This window comes from Musca vetustissima, unplaced genomic scaffold (genome assembly GCF_032173495.1).
Source record: "Musca vetustissima isolate MV318-11 ecotype Yass unplaced genomic scaffold, APGP_CSIRO_Mvet_v1 utg65482, whole genome shotgun sequence".
NCBI lineage: Eukaryota > Metazoa > Arthropoda > Insecta > Diptera > Muscidae > Musca > Musca vetustissima.
The window spans coordinates 15,889-39,305 of record NW_026874591.1 but is presented as its reverse complement, the minus strand read 5'-3'; the positions used below and the strand labels follow the sequence as shown (position 1 = coordinate 39,305).

Sequence of the window (23,417 nt, the reverse complement as noted above, 5' to 3'; positions counted from 1 at the left end):
TAACCTATTTTCCCTTTATATGGAATTTAAGTCAGGCCACTGTGGGTCTAAAGAAAAGCCACAGAGCTTCGGGAAAGATTTGGCCTAGAAACATTTTCTATGCCCATTTCGAAAATGCACACCAAAATGTGAAGATCAGTTTTCCCATTTTTTTCCCTTTATATGGAAAAAACATGCCAGAAGCTTTTTCGATGCCCTTTCCGAAAATGCATAGCACAATGTGAACGTAAAAATATATATTGTGAGATAAATTTAAATTTATTTTCACGGACATTTGATCAAGTTTTTTTAATAACAAAGTAGGTAAAGTTGACACCAAAACTAAAGTTCTGCAAAAAGATTTATTTGAGGGAAGTTTGGATTAATTTAGGTGCTTCGTTCATTCGCCGTCTTTTATCCAGAAAGACGAACGGACGGATTTTTTAAATAAATAAGGCGATGATTTTAAACCTAGGATTTACTTTTTTGAAAACTACAAGTTAAAGTATACTACAACTGCATAGAATTGAAGACGTGTAATTTTTCATAATGAAAATCTTAAATATCAAATTTTTATTGGAAAAAATAAATGTGCCTAAACCGCCAATAACAATTCGAACTGTGAATCCAGGTCAGGGGCCAAATCACCGCAAAATCAAAAAAAGTGCAAAAAGTGTATGCAAAGCAGAAAGAGATATTGGCTCAATTTCGAGTAATCTGCACATACTCTAAAAGATTTTTTTTGAAAAGTCAAAGAAACAATTTGAAAATCTGATTTGTAAAATAACAAAAAATTGAAAAAATAATAAACATAATTTATTATTGTTGATGAGATGTTGATGTTTCGATTGTAGTTTCAATTTCTCATTAACATTTGGTTCTTCGAGACGGATCACAGTAAAATCTGGTACTTAGAAGAAAGAACCAAAATAATATACTTAAAAAAGGGAATGGAAAGAAATGACTGGCTGTTTATTTCTTATTAACATTTGGTCTTTCGAGCCGGATAACAATAAAATCTCGTACTTCGAAGAATGAACCAAAATAATATACTTAAAAGAGAATTGAAACTACAATCGAAAGAAACGGTTGGGTTTCAATATCTCAATATTTATATTTGGACCCTAGAGCCGGATCACAATAAAATCTGGTACGTCGAAGAAAGAACCAAAATAATATATTTAATAATTAAAAAAGATAATTGAAATCACAATCGAAAGAAATGGTTGGGTTTTAATTTCTCGTTAAGATTTGGTCAATCTAGCCAGTAATACTTAATTTTACATTTGGTCCTTCGAAAAAACGAACTCAGTGGCCGTAAATATAAAAATAGGAAAATAAATAAAATCATTTAAAAGAAACACAAAATAATAATATTTTTACAAAAGAAAAAATATTATTATAAAAAAATAAAATAAGCAAAAAAGGCTCAACAAAAAACCAGAATAGGCAAAATATTAAAACTAAAACAAAGCCAAAAGGCAAAAACGAAAAAAGCCACAAAGGCAAAAGAAAAAATTAACTAACAAAGATGCGCACATAATCCCGCCAACAGCTCCTCACATTGGAGGAAGATTGGAACCAAGATTGAATGTCGAAAGTAATACGACAACAATGACCCTTAAAGGATACAAAGGCAATGACAATATTTGGTTATCTCAGTGGCTGTTGAGAGATTAGGAGGTCGTTGCAACGATCCAAAGAGATCCGAGTTTAACTCTACCAAAGTCTGTTACTTCAGTCCATGGTAAAAAAACAGGAACACGGTAAAGATTCCTGCATATGGCGACCAGTCTTTGCTGAAAAAGTTCAGACGTGTGTGTTAGATATAAATAAATCCAAGATGCGAGAAGTAATATTATTGCATATTGTGTTTAAAATAATGACTTCTAAAATAATTATCTAGAACGAATTAGAAAAAGAGCAGTAACCGCCAAAAATGTATTACATTTTAAGGAAGTGTTGAAGAAGTGTAATTTCATAACGAAAATCCTGAAGGTCAACTTTCTTTGGGAAACATCGAATATTTTGAAGCTCCAATGATATTGGGATAAAAATTAAGATCATTTTAGCAGAAGATTGGGAGATGACATAATTCAAATACTAAGGGAAGAACATTTAAATATCCCTAGTACTTCTACAAAACTTATAAGTTTGCGTAAACCGCCAACAACAATTCGAACTGTAAATCCAGGTCGGTTTATTTATTTCGGTTTATAAAAAAACAGATTTTGAAACTTGGGCCTATGTTAAAGGACACTGATGAAATAATTCTAGATGGAATTTCTTTATTTAAAAGTAGTTCCGTATCACTATGGCCTATTTTAGGGAAAATTTCCAACTTGAGCATATATTGCATTTTTTTGATTGGAATTTTTTGCGGGAATAAAAAAAACCGTTATACTTTACACAGGTGTGGTTGTTTTAAAAAAAAACATCGTGAATGATGATACTTATTATCATTTCCTTTTGCTAAACTGTGCGTACAGACTTTTATGTTGTCCATACTGTTACAACATTAATGAGACGGAAACTTTGCTGCAATATTTTGTTAAATATTTTGATATCATTATATGGAGAGAAGAGTGTCACATATAATATGCACAACTTATTACATATATGCGAATGTGTTAGGGAATTTCGTCTAATGTCTCTAACAATACGGTAATGTTGGAAAATAGTGATTCCACGACTTAAGTTATAAAAATTACAAAAATTGTAGGCAATACTGTACACGGTCTTAAAATCAAAACCCAACAAAATGTATATTCCTTGCCTATTTCATCTATTCAGTTGGGAATTTCACTTATAGACAATATGGACGAATTGGAAAATGAAATCGTATTCGATTGTTACACTATTATGTGTAAAATGATATGCCTGCCATATAAAGAACAATTTCTAGTTATGCCCATGTTACATAATTGTGTATAAATAAAACATTAGTTATGTGTGGTTTTACTTAGTAATTAGAATATATCATATACTAATAGCGTAAAGTATGGACATGGATGAAAAAAATATATCAGCAAAAATTAAACGAGATTGTGGAAGGACAGGAGAAATTGACGAATATACTGGCGGAGCATAATGTGCAACTGCGACGTAACTTAGGAATTTCCCAAGCTATACAGTCGATATTCCCAATTTGTACAGAGGAGAAGCTAAAGGAAATGGAAAATATGTTGCAAACGGAAAGACGAACGGATGTGGTAAGTATATATATATATATATTTACATATATAATATTCAAATAACTCCAATCACTTTTACAGGTCTGTATCATAAGAAAATTATTACAACATTCTGTGAGAAATGTCGAAAAGTAAATATTGAATTGAATTAAATATACAGTGAGTGTAAAAAGTATTTTGCCTCAATAAAAATTTGAAAAAATTCCAATATATACGCCTAAAGCCAGCAAACTAAAGATGTAAAATGACTTATGTATGATGAAGTACATTTGTGGACATATTTAGATCGTATTTCTGCAAGAACCACAGCGAAAGACCTATTGGTCTCGAAGATATCGGCCGAAATATATAATAACCCAAAAATGTTTATCACAAAAAAGTATTTTGCTTTTTATTATTATTTTAGAAAAAATTGTTACATTGAACACGTTTGGTCTTTTTATTGTTACAATTGCGCTTAACCACATACTATAAGCGATTTGACCACGATTCCATTACATCACGGCATTTTTTCGTGGGTATTTTCTCACATTTACATTCAATACATTCTCCATCAGTATTTCATTTAATATTTGGTATTTTCTCGTCCTAATCTCAAAATTCGGTGCCACACCAATTAACCGAAAAAAATAGGATGGATGTGAAAAAGTCGTCTACTAGAGTTTCTTTGCAAATATAGAGAGCAGGACTTGTAAAGAGAGGCATTATGGCAACAAATGATACGAAAACCGGTGCATATTTGGAAGAAGCGAGTGATTTTCATAATTTAATTCGTATGACAGTCGAATTCGTAACAGTGAAACCCTATTTGTAAAAATGGTCTACCTTAACGTGTTCTTTCGATTAAACTTTCGTTCGAATACATTTTCGTCTAGAAAGGGTTTTTTTGAATAAAGGCGAAAAAACTGTACCAAAAAAATAAAATTTTACTGCTTATATATATTTTTTTATCATTTTTTAGCAGCATCAACCAACGACTAATTTATTAAGTGTGTTTTTGTTTGTTTGAAGTTTGTATGTCTGTGTGTTTTTCAAAAGTTTTTTGGTTTGTTTACATGTTACGTTCTTCATTCCTCTTATTTTATCGGGTTGTATTCTTTTCAGGAACTTAAGTTCCAGGAATTTCTTGTTTTTTTAATTTTTTATATATTTCTTTGTTAATACTAAACTATGACTATAAATACATAAACTACACATTTGTTATATAACTACAGTATATATGTATATGGTTTTGAATTGTTTTTCCATGTTAAATAAAATTGGGTTCGGAAGGATTTTTTGGTTTGGGGCGATAAATAATGTTGAGAAAAGGCTTCTATGTAAATCTGTGGGATTGTCGTAATTGTAGATGGTGTTGGCATATGTATGTGTGATTTTTATCCTGTTATTTGTTTGATATTAAAGTTGGTTTCGAAAAATTTGTCATTTATTTGTGGTTTTGAATCAAACAGCATTTTTGAAATAAATAAAAGTTTGGTAGTAATTCGTAATAATTAATTAATAATTTGTATTGGATGGCTGAGGCAGGTGGTAATTATGTAGCATAAAATAGTAACTTGAATATCATGTAAACTTTGCATGAGGGGATGTTTCTTTTCAAATATCGACATATTCTTCAAAAAATAAAAATAAAATAAAAAATAAATAAATAAATAAATAAATATAAATTCTGGGGAAAGAAAATGTGGACAGTTATTATTATGACACGGTGACACAAAATTGAGCTAATGGTCTGGGTGGTCGGAAATTTCTTTTGATAAAATTTCGGTATAGGTTTAATCAGCTAATAAAAAAATTCGTAACTACCACCATGGTGGTAAGGATAAATCTCTGAACCCCATATTTTTGAATACTTATATGAAGACCAAGCTACAAATGTTTGTCGACAGCTCTGAGCAATCTGCACATACTCTGAAGGGAAATTTAATTGTGTCGTTTGTTTTCAGCAAAAAAATCACATCTTTTTCAAAATTTCGGATAAAACACGAAAATGTTCCGAGTTTTGTACGAAATTTTGCAAAAAAATCGAAAATTCCCTCAAAAATTTCCGATTTTTTTCGAAAAAAAAAAACATATGATACGATATAACTGCCATGGAACTCATACTTTCTGCGGATATATATTCCGAGCCTGAGCATTATTTCGCAATATATGATCGAATAGAGGTCAAAAGCTTCTTACCCTGTCATACTTTCCGAACATTGATTTCCCGGGGTGTACTTTGACGCCATAAATATTAAAGTATAACATCACATCCGAATACATACAACAACATAATTGGTATCAATTGCAAGGCCAACCACTCCTCTACGAAGTACTATCAACTTCTGGGGTCTATGTTCTTCAGCAGTAAATACATACGCCATAGGATACAAATTTGATTTAATTTTCACACAAAAGTCTGAGTACATTTGACCCGCTAAATATTGACGGATCTTCCTCAAAAGAGACATGCTTATTGTATGGTCAGAACCCTTTCACTGTGGAAAATTTCGATGTGTTTGGGTCATATATGTGACCTCTAGAGCGACCAGAATAACATACAACCCCTAAATAGTATTCGATCATTACCAAAAACAATAGGGATCTTCTTTGCAGACCTAGACGTCTTGACAATACAAGGAGTCCGATTTTTAATCTGAGATAAAACCCGAAAATTCAGTTAAAAAATGTGCTCATTCATACTCCACAAAATACCGAAAATTGGGAGGTACCGTTACCTAACGAAAAAAGTTGACCAATATGGAAACATTTTGGCGGGAGGATATGTTACTCAAATTTGAATAAAAATTCTAAATTACAGTTACTTCGGTTAAAAAATGTGGCCATACTCCCCAAAATACTGAAATTTGGAAGGAACCGTTATATGCAGGTATCGTTAGAAGTGGACGTTTTGGTAGGATGCTGCCAGATTACAGCCAATTCGGTCGAAACACGTGCCAATACTCCTCAAAAATTTCAAAATTTGGGAAGTACCGTGGAAAGTGTACCAATATTGATAAATGTTGGTAGATGTGGATGTGTTACACAATGCGAACCCAAAATACAAATGACAGCCAATTCGTTTGAAAACTTGCCTATACTCCTCAAAAATTCCGAAATTTGTGAAGGTACCGCTATATGGGGGCTATCGTAAGTGGACCAATAATGAACATTTACAGTAGGAAGATTTGATACCCAAGCTGAACTAGAAATACCAAATTACAGACAATCCGATTGAAACACGCGACAAAAAGCGTAAATATCGAATATTTGGGGGCTATGCCATAACCTGGACTGATATAACTCATTTTAAATACTAAATACATCCTAGGAGTAACATTTTCAGTAGGAAACGCGAAATTACAGACAATTCGGTAGAAAAACGTGTTAAAAAACGTATATTTGGTGCAGCGGTATATAGGGGCTATACCATAACGTGGACTGATAAATCCCATTTCCAACACTATATACATCCTAGGAGTACTGGCAATATATGCGCAAAATTTCAAAGCTCTATACGAAATATTGAGAGATCTATCGGGATCTGAACAGACAGACGGATATGCATAGATCAACATATGATCAAAAATACACAGTTGTTCATATGGACATCGTTTTTAACGATGTATCGCTTATAACGACTATCGCTTGTAGAGATCAAATTCGCTGTCCCTAGGACGTCATTACAAGCAATTTCGATTGTATATACTTTATGGGGTATGCAACGATTATTTAGAGGACAGAATGGCAGATTTAGTTCGGAGGGTATAAAAAAGGTTTTTTATAACATACATAACTTTGATTTGAGGGTATTCCCATGAAATATTGGTTCAAGACCCACATTTTCGTATCCCGATCGTAATATCGTTATTAGCTGACTCGGTGTAGAACACGAAGTTCCGCATTTTAATTACGACGAAATTTGAAATGATTTTTCTCTTTAACGACAATGAAAGGTTTCGCATTGATCTGTCCGATCCTATGGTATGGTTGTAATCATGTCATGGGAATAACTTATATATATAACTGTGCTATTTTATGCTACACAACTGTTTGTTTTGTTTTATTTGACTTATTAACTTTCACTATTTCTGTTTATTGTTTACGTTTCAGAATTGTGTACTAGCATTTTTTTCCTCCAGACAATATTGTGTGTAAGAGAGGAAGTTTGTTTTATTGTTATTGTAATGCGGAGTGTTGTAGTGTTTGTGTCCCAGTGGTCTAGTGTGTTGGCTGGTTGGTTGCTTGGTTTGTCCAAAAAGTACACAAAAGTGCACTAAGAGAGAAATGGTTTCAGGCTATTCATTGGAGCTTAAGTTTATGTTTGTATGCGACAGGTTTTAGTTCTTGGTTTTCTTATTTTTTTGTTTTGAGCTATAGATTTTGCTGGGAATACTCCGTCAACGTTGTCGTGGTGGTTATGGTTATGATGGATGGATGGAAGATGTCCTTTTTATAACGGTGTTTTTTTCTTCTTCTGGTTTTTTTGCTTTGTAAACATGAATGATATGCCCGTGGTGCTTAGTTGAGGATTATTTGTGACGTCTTAACCTGGGATTTCGTTTAACAGCAAATTCGTTTATCTACTACCTACTTACGTACTTGTTGTAACTCTGCTGGTGGAGTAGGAGGAGTGGATGTAGACGGGTGGGTGGGGGAAGAACTGTAACAACTACATGGTGGCTTTCAGGATTCAGCAGGATTTGCTTCTATTGTGTCTCCTGTTGTAGTAGTTGTTGTCGAGGAGGCTGCTGCTGCCATTGATGTTCGTCATCTTTAGTTTTGATATAATGTCTGCAGTTGATGCGATGATGCCGAGGTGGCATACTGACGTGCACGCAGTATATTCATGTGGATCTCCGATGAAGCCGTGGAATTAACAAACGGTGGCATTTCGCCGCCAGCGCTGACACGACAATTTATGAACTTGTACGGACAGCAGGACTGTAAAAAAAACAAGAAAAGGAGCAAGAACGAAAAAAAGAAAAAATAAATACAGCAAAGTTAGTTCGAGTTATTGCAATAGATTGAGATGAAGGCTGATAGGTAAGTTAGGTATAACACACTCTAGGCATTGTATGATTTATTTTATTTATGTTATAAATAGTTTATATTTATATATAAATATAGTTATATTGATATACAGACAGAAAGATAGACAACACGACATAATATTACACATTTCGCTATTATTACCAATTTTTATTGTTTCTATACAATTCCATACTAGACATAAATTATGACGACTTAAATAAAAAATAAAGAGTGGAAAATTAAATGAAGGCTGATTATCGAAGTATAATGCGGAATGATGTTCTTATAGCTATAAATGCAGACAATGTAATCATCTAACTATTGATTGAAATAAAAATTGATCAACAATAATAATAATAATAATAAATAAAATGAATATAAATCTCATTTGTGGTGCTAATTTTTGGAGGGATATCTATTGGATTTACTTGGCATTTGAAGAATATAAATAAATTATTGATATATTATTTTATTTTTCTCTAGGAATAGAATCACTAAATTAGAGCATGAGGGTGACTACAAAAAATGCAAATAAATTTCCGAAAATTACGTTTTTAAAAAATGTATTTTTTTATACCCTATACAACTATGAGTAAGGTTCTGTAACGCCGCGGAATATGGAACCTAGACATACCTTTTAGTATACCGATCCTCATATCTCGACTAAAAATGTGTGTCTGTCCATCCGTCTGTCAATTATAATTTGTAAACACATTCGTCAATCGTCACGAAATTTTGTATGTAGACTCGGTTCTGATCAAAGACGACCCTCTATTATTTAACTGATTATTACAGTTAATATTTAGAGGTGAAATGAATCAGAAACTACATTTTGTCTGTTTTTGTGGCCCAATATCACAATATTGGCCCTAAAATCCCCAATATATATAGAAGCCTTATGAGGCGAAGTATTTCAATAGAAGACCTTGGATATCTATCTATATCAGTTTACATCTGATAGACATATAAACGGACAAGGATATATATATATATATATATATATATATATCTATATATATATATATATATCCATAAAAGACCTCTGATATTTCTATCTGTATATCAGTTTACATCTCCCAAAGGATATAAAATTGAAACCAATTATATTGATTTGTGTACGACGTGGAAGATATACGTAACTATTTAACACGAACTTCCGGTTATGGTCAAGGACGACGCCTATAATTTTACGTGATGATCAGATCATATTTATGTAATTAAATGTTCTTGGCCCTAAATTTATGCAAGTTTTTTTTCAAGCCACCCTATAGGCCACAATTATAAGCCGAAATACACACAGGGAATGAAATATTCAGCGGGTCAAATCATATAAGACTTTTCTGTGTAAAATGACAAAATGTGTGTTTTTTGCGTAAATGTTTACCTAGAGAAAACAATATTCAAAAAATATACCAGGGTAAGAAAGAGACGTCTTCTCTGTAAACAGGGTGCACATATCGCAAAATATTGCTCATGCTTGGAATATAGATCGACAGAAAGTTGTAGTTGTAGTATTGCTCCGCTCACTGGTTTATATTAAATTTGACACGCCGTTGGCAAGATCTCGAAACATTCATCGGACGCCCCATGAAGTATATCGAGTTATGCATGTCAGTCTGTATTTTGCAATCACGATAGAGCTCTCAATAATTAAGATAAGGCTTTAAAATGTTTTCCACATTGGCTGTAATTTGGTATTTTGTACCAAAAGCAACAATTTAGGTAACAATTTTTTTGGGTACCTCAATGTAACAGACCCTCCCAAATTTCCGTATTTTGGGTAATATGGGCACATTTTTGCACTGATTTGGATGTAATTTGTTCGTTCGGGTTTTAATCGATTAACACATCTTTCTACCAAAAATGATCAAGATTGGCCAACTTTTTATGATAGTCCCCATATAACGGACTATGGGCAAACTGAACGGACTGGAAGTTGGTATTTTGAAATAAAATTGGATAGCAAATCTTCCTATCAACAAGATTTCAATCTTGATACACTTTTTACTAGTACAGTTCCGGTTTTACTGTTCCTCTCGAATGTCGGTAAGTCTTCCTACTATAAATCATAACGACAAATTGACGTATTTTCAAAAAAAAAAAAAAAAAAAAGAAAAGACGTGAGCGCGTACCAATCGAGATGTACAAGAGTCAGAATGAAGTCCGGAAATGTATCCAACGAGTAAAACCCCATAATGGCGGCTTTGGTGGAGGCACATCCTTCTGATCCTGAGGATCATGAAAGAGCATTCTGCAAAGTTCCTGGTATCAAATAATAGCGGTTAATAATATTCCCACGAGATCAATAAGGGATGATGGTATAGATTGTATACCAACAAGCCGACATAAGCTATTAATCGGCTGAAAAATAATAAAGCAGCAGGCTTCAAGACCGGCGGTCAGATGCTAATCAGGAGCATGCACCAATTGATTAGTATCATTTGGATAGGGGAGTGCGTGCCCAATGATTGGAACCACAGTATCATGTGTTCCGTGCACAAAAAATGAGATAAGACGATATGTGCCAACTATAGAGGAAATAGTTTCCTGTCCACCGCATATAAAGTGCTATCCATCGTGCTGTGTGAATGACCGAAGTCATGACATTATTGGACCCTACCAATGCGGCTTCAGACCTGACAAATCCACCAAAGACCAGATTTTAACACTGCGCCAAATCCTGGAAAATCTCACGAAAACAACATGAACCTATTCCACCTATTCCGAACACCAGTTCGGAAAGTTCTTAGCCTAGCACAAAATGCGCGGTATAAACAGAAAAAAGTTAAGTGTTTTGGAAACTTCCATCTGTGATAAATGTTGTTTCCATCTGGCAACTCCTTCATATAAAAACAGGTGTTAAAGAAGACGCATTCGCATTTTTTTTACAATGGAAAAATTAGAAACGCTTGCTTTCATTGTAAAAAAAATGCGGATTCTCCGATCTGCCTTGACGGTAAATATCGCCGCCGAATGAACCATATCGTGCTGCAGCGTCTACGTTGGCTAGGTCATGTTGTGAGAATTGATGTGGATGCCCCAGCTCAAAAGCTGTTGGGTAGCCAACTGATGGTTCACGCAGAAGGAGAAGGCCACGAATTCGTTGGAAAGACAAGTGGAAAATAACATATCTAAACATGGTCTTTCAAATTGGAGAAGGTGCACACAAGACCGACCTGCCTGGAATAATTAAAGCTGGGCTGATGATCTGTCTCGCTGTAATTTTGTTGTCATTGGGTTGCATAATATTAAATATCGCATCCCGCATAAATGGAAATACATGGTAAATTGTCTGACAAAAGGTTTTTATCATCTAAGAAAACGAATTAACAAATTACTGACATTTAGGTTGAAAAACTTAGCTATGACCTTCAACAAATTTAAAATGTGGTGGGGCTATTTATATGGGGGCTAACAATTGTCTGACAATAGATTTTAAAGAAAGAAAAGATACTGAAGTGAAAAGATAGCCGAACTGTAGTTACCAGCAAAAAATGCATCCCACCAACATAACTCAATAACCTGTGGCGAATTTGTTCTTCTGGATGTATAATATACTCGCCAAGAGAGAACATGGTCTCGGTTTTGTGTCATAGTGTAATAAAACTGAACTTTAAAATTTAAATAAAAAATACTAAAACATAGACTCTATAAAATATAAATATTTCACTACATCTAAACATTTCACACATACACATAATAGCATTTATCATTATAGCGTTTAAAGTTAATGGAAATTTTAAGTAATCCAATAGAATCATTTAGGGAAACAACACACAATACATCTTTCTAGATATCGAGAGGGAGATAAAGCGGGGGATTCCTCTACATACAGAGTACAGAGCGAGAATACAAATCTACTGTTATTCCCTTCTCTAAGGATAATTGATGATTAGAAATTATCTTTGTTTAATTTGGAAAGTTGTTCGTTTGTTGTTTTTGTTGTGTATGGAAAGAAAAGGGGGATACAAATGATTGTGAATATTTGCAAAGTGAATAAACGATAGATTGTAAATGGATGAAGAAATGTATTTTTTATCGCAGTAAATGATTTTGTGTAGCAGGGAAAAGCAATGGGGAAATGCTAGTTTAAAACTACAAGATATTACTTGGGGGAAGAATATTATGCTATGTAATCTGACTTATTGATGCTGTAAGCATTAACAACAGTAGACGAAACTAAGAGCTTGAAATATTATAAATTAATCCTTTAAATAATGGAGGCTTTATTTTACCTTAAGTTAGTGGGTGTTGAAGGATGAACATTTTTTAAGGTCAATTACAAGGAACGGATTTTTTAGGAATATTTTTCCAGGCATATTATAGGCATGGATTTTTTAAAGAATATTTTTCCAAGGCCTATTATAGGGGTGGATTTTTTAAAGAATATTTTTTCAGGGGTTATTACAAGGCGTGGTTTTTTTAAAGAATATTTTTTCAGGGGTTATTACAAGGCGTGGATTTTTTAAAGAATATTTTTTCAGGGGTTATTACAAGGCGTGGATTTTTTAAAGAATATTTTTTCAGGGGTTATTACAAGGCGTGGATTTTTTAAAGAATATTTTTTCAGGGGTTATTACAAGGCGTGGATTTTTTAAAGAATATTTTTTCAGGGGTTATTACAAGGCGTGGATTTTTAAAGAATATTTTTGAGAGGGTTATTACAAGGCGTGGATTTTTAAAGAATATTTTTGAGAGGGTTATTACAAGGCGTGGATTTTTAAAGAATATTTTTGAGAGGGTTATTACAAGGCGTGGATTTTTAAAGAATATTTTTGAGAGGGTTATTACAAGGCGTGGATTTTTAAAGAATATTTTTGAGAGGGTTATTACAAGGCGTGGATTTTTAAAGAATATTTTTGAGAGGGTTATTACAAGGCGTGGATTTTTAAAGAATATTTTTGAGAGGGTTATTACAAGGCGTGGATTTTTAAAGAATATTTTTGGTTATTACAAGAGAATATTTTTGAGAGGGTTATTACAAGGCGTGGATTTTTAAAGAATATTTTTGAGAGGGTTATTACAAGGCGTGGATTTTTAAAGAATATTTTTGAGAGGGTTATTACAAGGCGTGGATTTTTAAAGAATATTTTTGAGAGGGTTATTACAAGGCGTGGATTTTTAAAGAATATTTTTGAGAGGGTTATTACAAGGCGTGGATTTTTAAAGAATATTTTTGAGAGGGTTATTACAAGGCGTGGATTTTTTAAAGAATATTTTTGAGAGGGTTATTACAAGGCGTGGATTTTTTAAAGAATATTTTTGAGAGGGTTATTACAAGGCGTGGATTTTTTAAAGAATATTTTTGAGAGGGTTATTACAAGGCGTGGATTTTTAAAGAATATTTTTGAGAGGGTTATTACAAGGCGTGGATATTTTGAAGAATATTTTTGAGGCGTGGATATTTTAAAGAATATTTCGTAATAGGAATGGATAATAACATGCCAAGGATCAGCATACTTTGTGGGGCTAATCTTAAGCTATATTACGAATATAAAGCTGAAATAAAACAATAAAAAACAATAGTAAAGTAAAATACAGAAATTTATAAAAAGCTAATCTTACTTCGTCTACTGTTGTTGACGATGAACAAACATTTGATTGATTTAATTTCTTTTTTTTTCCTTACGAATTTTCGAGGAAATAAAATCGATATTACCAAAAAAGAGGATATTCAAATGTTTGTCCATGGCTAGAATAGAATATAAATCTATTTACACATTTACAAATCTATATACTGGTTGAATATCTAGATATTGCATTCATCTAACATTGAATACTACAGTTCTTCACAATATTATTCTCTACCACCACAGCTCTTTTCACAAGACACAGTAGACAGTAGTTGAGGAAAAGAAATAAAATTGAATTTGCATACCAATAGAAGTTTTTTTTTTTAGTTATGATTCGTATTTTTGTTGTTTCTTTCATTCATTTTGAGGATTCTAGGATATTGTTATGCGTTGTGTTATTGTTTTTTTTTTTTAATTTTTTTCGTTTTCTTTCTTTTATTGGCTAACAAAAATATTTTGGTTTATTGTGTTATTCGTTATACTTTTTTGTATTTTTGATGAGATTTGAGTGTTTTCTTAACAAGTGGTCGGTGTTAGACACCTTATCAGATATGAAAACGCCATCTAAAGAAATGATATGAAAAGAAGATGAATGAATGAGCGAACGAATGATTTGAAAGATATTTTTGTTGATATAGAAAAGTAGTTAACGATGGAGAAAAAATGCAATTCAATTCAAAGTGCGGCATTAGTGGCGAAGAAAAGAAAATACAATTGCAAATGGGAAAATGGAAAGAAATAAAATTTGACTATGGTTAGTGATTGTTACTTTTGCAGGACATAAAAATAAATGTCAGGTTTTACAGGAAGTTTTTAATAAACAAAGTAGATAATACTGTTTGTTGGTGGGTGGGTGCATTGTTGAGGATATAAATAATTATATTATGTGTAAATTGTTGAGTTTCATTTCGCAGGTGTCATTTACATGGAAATGATTTTTACAAAATTATATAAGACTTAATATAAAAGACTTATTTAAAAATAATTGAGATGATGGACCTATCATCTTTATACATCAAATCGTATAATTAATTAGCTTCATATGAATTTTTCTAATTTTGACACTTTGTGGGGCATGTACAAGAAGGTGTGAAATGATGGTTCCCATCTCCGAAATACCATTTTCTGAAATGTTCTTCCACTTGATCTTTCTATCGAATTCGTGGCCTTCTGCTTCTACGTGAACCAACACTTGGTCCGCTTTTATATGCCTTTTGAGCTGATACGTCTCCATCCATTCTCACAACATGACCTAGTCAACTTAGTCGATGTCGACAATAGATGGTACAACTCATGGTTCATTCGACGGAGATATTGCCCGTCGGACAATTTTTCTCTCAAACACTTCTCATCTGCATGCGCAAGTATCCATGCTTCAGATCCATACAACAGAACGGGCGAGATTGGTCTTGTTTTTAAATTGCTTACTTAGACCATAGTAGCATCAGTTGACCAACACTATCCTTCTCCGAATTTCCAAATGATGCCATATATTTTATTTATAACGATACCGAGATATATAAAATCATTTACCACGAAGCTGTAGTTTTCAAATTCCACAGTTGGTCCGAGTTTACTAGATATCTTGGGCGTAAATACCAACAGCTTGGTCTTCTCGCCAGTTACTGCCAGATCCACTTTAGCAGACTGCTTTTCAATTCGCTCAAAGGTGACTATTACCGCTCGCAATGTTCTATCCATTATTTCGATGTCATCGGCGTAGGCGAGTAACATTTGCCAGTTAACCTGAAAAGGTCACACGACAAACTGTCACCTTGTCTGCATCCTCGTTCGGTATTTCGACTTTAACTGCTGTATATCCGTATAAATTTTGCAGGAATACCGAACGCAGACATGGCTTTAAACACCTCAGAACGGATAGAGCTGTTGAATGTGTTTTTCCTGAGTGTTTTCCAGGATTTGGCGCATTGTGAAAATCTGGTCAATGGTGGTCAAATCTGGTCAATGTTGACAGGTCTGAAGCCGCGTTGATATGGTCCAATAATGTCATCGACCATTGGGCTCAGTCGTTCACACAGCACGCTGGATAGCTGGATAGGCGATAGGAACCTAATAAACAAAATTTCACAGTACATTTATATTTGCAACAGCGAATTTCTAGCGGCACCACCGCTCCCCCCGAAATTAAATCCTGTATACGTTCCTGGTTGGCACATATCCTCTTGTCTCTTTATTTGTGCACAGGATGCTGAAATTCCAATTATTGGGCATGCATTCCCAGTTCGGCTGGCAATACATAGGCACCTGGTGCTTTATTATTCTTCAGCCGATTAATTGCTATTATGACCTCATCTTGGCTATGTGGTTACCCTCTATACCGTTATCTATTATTGGTTCTGGGATATCCTCTTCACCGCTACTATTTGATACCGTAAGTTATTCAAAATGTTCCTTCCAGATCCTCAACACGCTGGTGTTTTATCGTAGGTAAAATGTTCGCACTTCGTTCTGACATCTCGATTTGCTCACTCTCACGTTTTTCTTGTTCTTTCATTTTTTCTGAAAATACGTTTCTCCTCTTTCCTTTTCTCCCGATAATTCTCCATCACATTAGTGATCCGAATTTATATTCGCTCCTCGGATGCTCGGATGGATGGAACGTGTAAAACACTGGATGAATGCCACAACATGATCGATTTGAATTCTCATTTCGCAGCCAAATTCACGTCTCGTTTCATGGCAGCTGTAACACAGGGCGTAATCATCTGATTTACTTACGCCAGTCCCTTTCCATCGCATTTCCTGAAAGGGAATAATATCGGTTTTGTACTTCTTAAGTACATCCGTCAAAGCGAAAACTGCGCCTATCCTGTTCAACGTGTGTGATATTTTATACGTTTTCGGGGGTCGTTAAAATTAGAGGTTATTGGTTTTATTGTTTGTTAACTTTTCATAGTAGGAGGTTTCCCTTGTGTGGGCAATTAACCCAACGCCTCAACCCATTTATTTTTATAGTTCTTATGGGTGAAATCGCGGCACATGTCAGCTCTCTATTTCAACGGAAGTAGCTATCTCAGGTGACACCGCGGAGAGGTCTGTGTCCACAATTGAGATGAAAGAGGGACCAAGATAAGCCTGGGCTTTGCCATGTTATAGCCAATCAGAGCCGTTATTTTGAGTCTAACATCCCCTACGCCACCCGGGAGACTTTGTTGACCACAATGCGGTCTGGGAATTGCAATAATTATCATGCGTAGATAAAGATCATACCCGTCCATCGGGACAATCGAATATTGTTAATGCAGTACCGGATTTTGTGTTGTCATCGGGAAAAGCCTTGCCATAGCCTATTGGACTGGCTTTGCCCTCGCGTTCACGTCACGAGAAATCTTCATAATCTACAGAGAAACCCAAAGGTACAAGCGTGAACCTCTAGAACAAAAGACCTATCTCAGGCAGGTATATAACTATAATCGTAGACCATCTAAGCAGTAGATTTTTTCAAATCGGAATCTAGCAACACTGGACACAACCCATAGAGACTGCAACCCTCCGGAATTGGAACACAGTATTGTATAAGTTGCTACAATTTTCAATTTCTACCTTTTTAGTGCGAATTAAAGAAATATTTACCCATGCTTACTACACAATACCGATCCACATGCAAAACTTCAATATTCTTATGTATCCTGTGCGTTTATGTATGTGTACAGATGAACTGTTGACCTTTGCACTGATATCGATTATATGGATGTATGTGGTCGGATATGGGAGGTATTTTTTTATATATATTTACAGGGGTCTAACTATTCTAATATTATTTAGAGTATGCAAATATGGGACTATTGTCAGTAATTCTGCTCACCTCGGTATATAGCTCTGTAAACCTGAGGTAATTTGTGGTAAGTCTGCCACGTCCGACTACACCGTTTTGGTATTCCAATTATATTCGCCCCATTACTTTAAAAATTCACTACATTTTAAATTTTGAAACAAATTTCGAGAATTATATTTAATGGCAAACATTTATAAAGGAATAGGTCAACATAATGGTAGATTATTTCTTTCCATGGAAATGACACCTGGGTGAAATTAAACTCATCAAATTGTGTTACTACGGAAACAAATTATCAACAAAGTTTTATCACAATGGTGTTTGGTTGTTTGTTTTCACTTGGGGTAGAAAGAAGAGTAGGGGTGGGTGGGTAGTCAATAAAGCCGAAATGATAGACAATCATCACTTATTCTCAGTTTCGGAAACATGCGGACAACTTACCTTCAATGTTTTCTTAAATGCTCCGCGAAAATCTCGATTGAAGTAGGCATAGATAATGGGATTCAGGGCCGAATTGAAATAACCAATCCAAAAGAGAATGCCCACAACGATGCGAGGTGTGGTACAACTGTCACACAGTGTTGAGGTGATGTACCTAGAAAAAAGAAAAAAAACGAAACGAATAAAAATGAAAAAGAAGAAGATAAGGAACAAAGGTGTGATGAAAAAAGTTGAAGATTATAAATTACAGGTAGCTATCAACATCAGCACCAATGGAAACCGGTAAAGGAACCCGGAAATAAAAAATAATTTGCATAAGAATGAACCGGACGCACACGTAGTAGCCATATCCCGACAAAAAATGTCTACTCCATTAACACATAGACACACTCACACAATAAATGGGATATCTCCTCCATCAAAATACTTACCATAGAAAGAAGGGCAGCCAACACAGCAGAAAGGCGCTCATAATAATGCCCAGTGTGCGTGCTGCTTTGCGTTCTCTTCGCATCGTCGATATGGTTGAGGGTTCCACCTGTATGCTAGGACGGGGTTTGGGTATTTGACTTATCTGCAAATGTTTCTCCAGCAGCAGAGCAGCAACTTTCGACCTTTAATGGGTGCGTGCGGGTGGATGTTGGTGTTGTCAGTCAATTTCAGGTTTTTTGTTGTAGCGATTTTTTTTTTGGTGAATCCATTGTGGGGACATGGATGAATGGTTGAATATAAAATACAGAGAAAAAGACAAAAAAGGAGAAAAAACGTGTGAAAATTTATTAGCTTAAATTGTAAAGAAGATTTCTGGTGTGTTGGTGTGTGTGGAAGAAGTTCCTATAGTTTTTTTTTTGTAGGAAACTTGCTTCATTGTTTTTATAGTTGATTATATTTTTTGTTATTCGCCAGGAAATGAACTTAGAACTTATATTTTATTCAGTTCCATTTTTTAGGTTTTGATTCCATGAAATGTAATCTATTAAGGGCAGATGCTGCAAAGCCCTTAGAGGAGATATTAGCAACAAGATGTTTCTAAACGAGAATTGTATGCATATAGTAGTCACATAGAATGTTGTCATTTTATTCCAATGAAACCTTCATGAATTTCAAATTATTCGGTATCACTTTGGTAATGACCATGGATATGGTTTTTCCGGGTAATAAATACGATACTTAACTGAAAATAAGAGGTTATGGGGGTTTACTCTAACTAAGTAACTTGGTAACATTTAATAGGGTATTCACAGTAACATTCATCGGATTATCTGCAGGTGTAATATATCATAGGTATATTGGGAGTAAGGGGTCAATTTAGCTTGGTCGACTTTAAGAGATCATAATATTATAAGAAGTAATATGAGAGAGCTCGGACGAGAGCAGTCCATATACTCTGCTCAGTTTTTATAAGGATAGTTCTTGTACTTTAAAAGAAGAGATCCTTATATGCGAGCAAAGGAGAGTATTTATTGGCAAGATAGACATTGCCTTCATAGATGAACCAAAGAGATTCCTTCATGACGAGATTTTGTGAGTTTTTCCAGATATATACTTAGTTTTAAGGTTAATTTAGTCTCAATAGATGAGCTAAAGGTCGGTTCTACAAATGAGCTGAAGGTCTGCTCTATAAATGAGCTGAAGGTCTGCTCTATAAATGAGCTGAAAGGAAGTTTTTGTAGACGAGTTGAAGTGGGTCTTCATAGTCAAGATTTAAGTAATAGACGAGCTGAAGTCAGTCTTTCTAGAGGAGCTGAAGAGAGCATTTATTGACGAACGGAAGGGAGTCTTTATATACGAGCTGTAAGGAGAGACTTTATATACGAGCTGAATGGAGTCTTTCTAGAGAAGCTGAAGGGAGGCTTTATAGACGAGCTGAAGGGAGGCTTTATAGTCGAATTTAATGGAGTCTTTCCAGAGGAGCTGAAGGGACAATTTATTGACGAACTGATGGGAGGCTTTATTGACGAGCTGTAGGGAGGATTCATAGACGAGCTGAAGGGAGTCTTATAGACAGATTACATTCAGTCACATTTATTACAAAACTAATAGAGCCAGAAGCGTGGATAATATTTTGAAAAGCCTATTAGTACCAAAATAGTACTTATTATGGCCTATTTTTAAAGGAGTATTAGAAACATCAGTCTTATTTGCGCCAATGTTCCGACGGAAAACAAAGATGAGCCAAACAAAGACATATTTCACGTGCGCCTAGAAACTGCATATGACCGCTGAACTGGCCATGACATTAAAATCCTGCTAGGAGATTTTAATGTAAAAATCCGAAGGGAAAATATTCAGCCTTCATGAAGAAAAATCCGAAAACGGCGTGAGGTTAACTGACTTCGTGGCAGCAAAAAACATGGTAGTTAGCAGCACCAGATTCAAGCATCTCCATATACACAAGGCCAGCTGGATTTCTCCCGATCGAACAACGAGAAATCAAATCGATCATGTCGAGGTAGACGGAAGGCAGTATTTTAACGTTCGATCGATCCGAGGAGCGGATGAAATTCACCCAGTATATTAGACGTTCGATCGATCTGAGGAGCCAATGTTCGCACTGGTCTTAATTTAGCAGCAAAGGTGTGATCTAACACAACACGGAAACTCGACGTCGGAAAGCCGCAAACACAACAGATAGCAGAAGGCTACTCCGCTCAACTTACCCACTTGCTTGTACCAGCTGATTAGTACAATTTGGCTAGAGGACTGGAACCTCAGCATCCTGTGTCCCGTACACAAAAAAGACAAGACGATATGTGCCAACTATAGAGGAATTAGCCGCGTGCTGTGTGAACGACTGAATCCAATAGTCAATGACATTATTGGACCATACTAATTCTGACCAGAGCTTCACTCTGCGTCAAATCCTGGAAAAAAACCCACGAAGAACACATCGACACATTCCACCTATTCGTCGACTATAAAGTCGCCTTCAACAAGCCTATCCAGAGGTATTTAAAGCCATGACTGCGTTCGGCATTCCTGCAAAATTAATACGGCTATGCAGGATAACTTTAACTGTCACAAGGTCAGCGGATAAAGTCGGAAAGGACCTCTCGGAGTCCTTCAAAGCAGAAAGAGGATTCAGACAAGGTGACAGTTTGTCGCGGGATATTTATAACATCCTGCTGGAAAAGGTCCGATAGGCAAAGGTGGACAGAAATGACACTCTGTACACCAACAACACACAATGTAACAGCCACATTTGAACAAATTGAGGAGTCTACCCAGGTAGGTCTGGTAGTAAATGGCGAGAAGACCAAGCTGATGGTATCAACGCGCAAGACGTCAGGTAGACACGAACCAACTGTAGAACTTGAGAACTACAGCTTCTAGGTGATGAACGATTTTATATAACGTGGTACCGCCATAAACAAAACTAATGACATCAGTTTTGAATTCGGAGAAGGATAGTTTTGGCCAACAGATGGTAGTATGGTCTGAGTAAGGAACTCAATAGCAAGGCCACCTCTCGCCAGACCAAACTTACACTTTACAGGACAAACAGATGAGACAGAGAAAATTTGTCCGGAAGTTCTATGGACCGATCTGCGTCGATGATGAATACCTCCGTCGAATGAACTATGAGCTATACCATATATTCTGTGACATTGACTTAGTCAGAGCTGCAGCGACTACGTTGGCTGGGACATGTTGTGAGAATGGATTAAGATGTCCCAGTTCAAAAGGCAAAAGTGATCCAAGTGATGGTTCACGCAGAACGGAAGACCAAGAATTAGATGGAAAGATCAAGTGGAAGACAACATTGCCGTACATGGTCTTTCAAATTGGAAATACTGCGCAAAAGACCGACGCGCGTGGAAATCTTTTTTAGCTTGGCTTATGGAACGAATGTTCTGTCACAAGTAAGTGTTTTTACGATTGGCGTGAACGATAATTCAAACAAAATTAATCCATTAATCGGTTCCAAATTTTAAACGTTATTGTGGGCCTACATAACTATCTTATGAACAAGGATAAATACAATTAGTGAAGATCTTCCCTATACGGAGTATCCTATTGAGTAAAAACTCTGCAGATAGTAATATCTTTGTCAATATTTCTTTGAATCTGAAAATGGGATTTATACTTAGTTTACAATTTAACGAGGACAGACGGACATAATCGACTTAGTGATTATATGCATATTCTCAAAAGGAAACATGTATCTATCTCGCTTCCTTTTTTTAAATAAAACATATTGTAGTCATTAAAAGGCAAACGTTAATCCATTCCATAATATCATGACCCCAATGATACCAAAACAAAGATTCCTACCAAGCAGTCGTGGTAAAAATTCTACTGTCTACTACAACAAAGTTGATATTGATTCCAGTAGCACTAGTCTACCTCCCCACCAGAACATAATTTAGTATTACAACGTTTTCTAGAGCTTCAACTCACGACAGATTTTCCAAGATATATTTTGAAATCAATATGTTTTAGATTTTTTATCTCAAAAATTCTATATTTCATGGTCAGATCCACATAACTATTGATTTTAATTTTCCTGAACTTTTTCGTCTCTTTTCAGATCAAACTTTCCATTAATATTTAATTGTTAAATTTACTATAACCTTGCAAAGAAAAAACTTTCTGAAGCACTCATGTGTTGCAAGTTTCCGTTCGTTCTGTGTGTTCAATTGAAGATAAAAATAGTTTTTCTCTGTTGTTTTTCAACTCACCTGTAAACCAGTCGCTCTTGCCTATCTGCTTCCTGATAAATGCGATAATACATTGAAAGCATGACAATGCCAGGTATCCAAAAGCTTACCGATGAACTGACAATGGCATACGCTTTATTGACTTTAAATTCACAAATCTGGAAAAGAGAAAGGAAAAGAGAACAAATGAAACAGAAGAATTTATAACAGATTTATACGAAGAAGAAGAAAACAATCAAGAAACTTCAAGACAATTAAATTAAACACAAGTTAAAGATTTTTCCCAAATGATTTTTTTAATCTTTATTTAAATGTTAAGATTTTGGCATTCATGCCTTAACTAACCAAACATTTGGTGTTTGTAACAACGAGAGGTGCTCTGTTGTCGATGTCGCTCTTGTGGAAAATAAGCAATTAAGGGGACCCCCCCCATTCTCGGGGTCAAAATTTTTGTTGATATAATTCGAATCTACACTGATTAAAGAATGTCTCTACAAAATTTCAAGTGAAAATCTCAAGAACTGTTGAAGATATATCCGATTTAGTGTGTCAGCATCAAGTGACGGCTAAAGGGTTTCTCAAACTTTAAACGCGTTTTTCTCTAAACATTTTTTTGCGAATGGCGGGCACGATAACTCAAAAACTAATAATCCAATCGGTTACAAATTTTGCATCGTTTCTCTGGGAGTGTATAGCTCTCGTATGAACTAGGATAAAGCCAATCGGCGAAGATCTTCCTTATTTTTTAATTTGGTTT

At 35.0% G+C, this 23,417-nt stretch overlaps 1 protein-coding gene across 1 annotated transcript; it reads right to left on the bottom strand.

The window, feature by feature from the left end:
- Window positions 1-7,931: 7,931 nt before the first annotated feature.
- Window positions 7,932-22,818, bottom strand: LOC133334667 (octopamine receptor beta-1R-like; the record flags this gene model as incomplete). The annotated part of the gene is made up of 4 exons (XM_061543001.1): window positions 7,932-8,099; window positions 18,000-18,153; window positions 18,431-18,613; window positions 22,682-22,818. Coding segments are annotated over 4 exons (642 nt in total), but the record flags the coding sequence as incomplete, so codon positions are not given.
- Window positions 22,819-23,417: the final 599 nt, after the last annotated feature.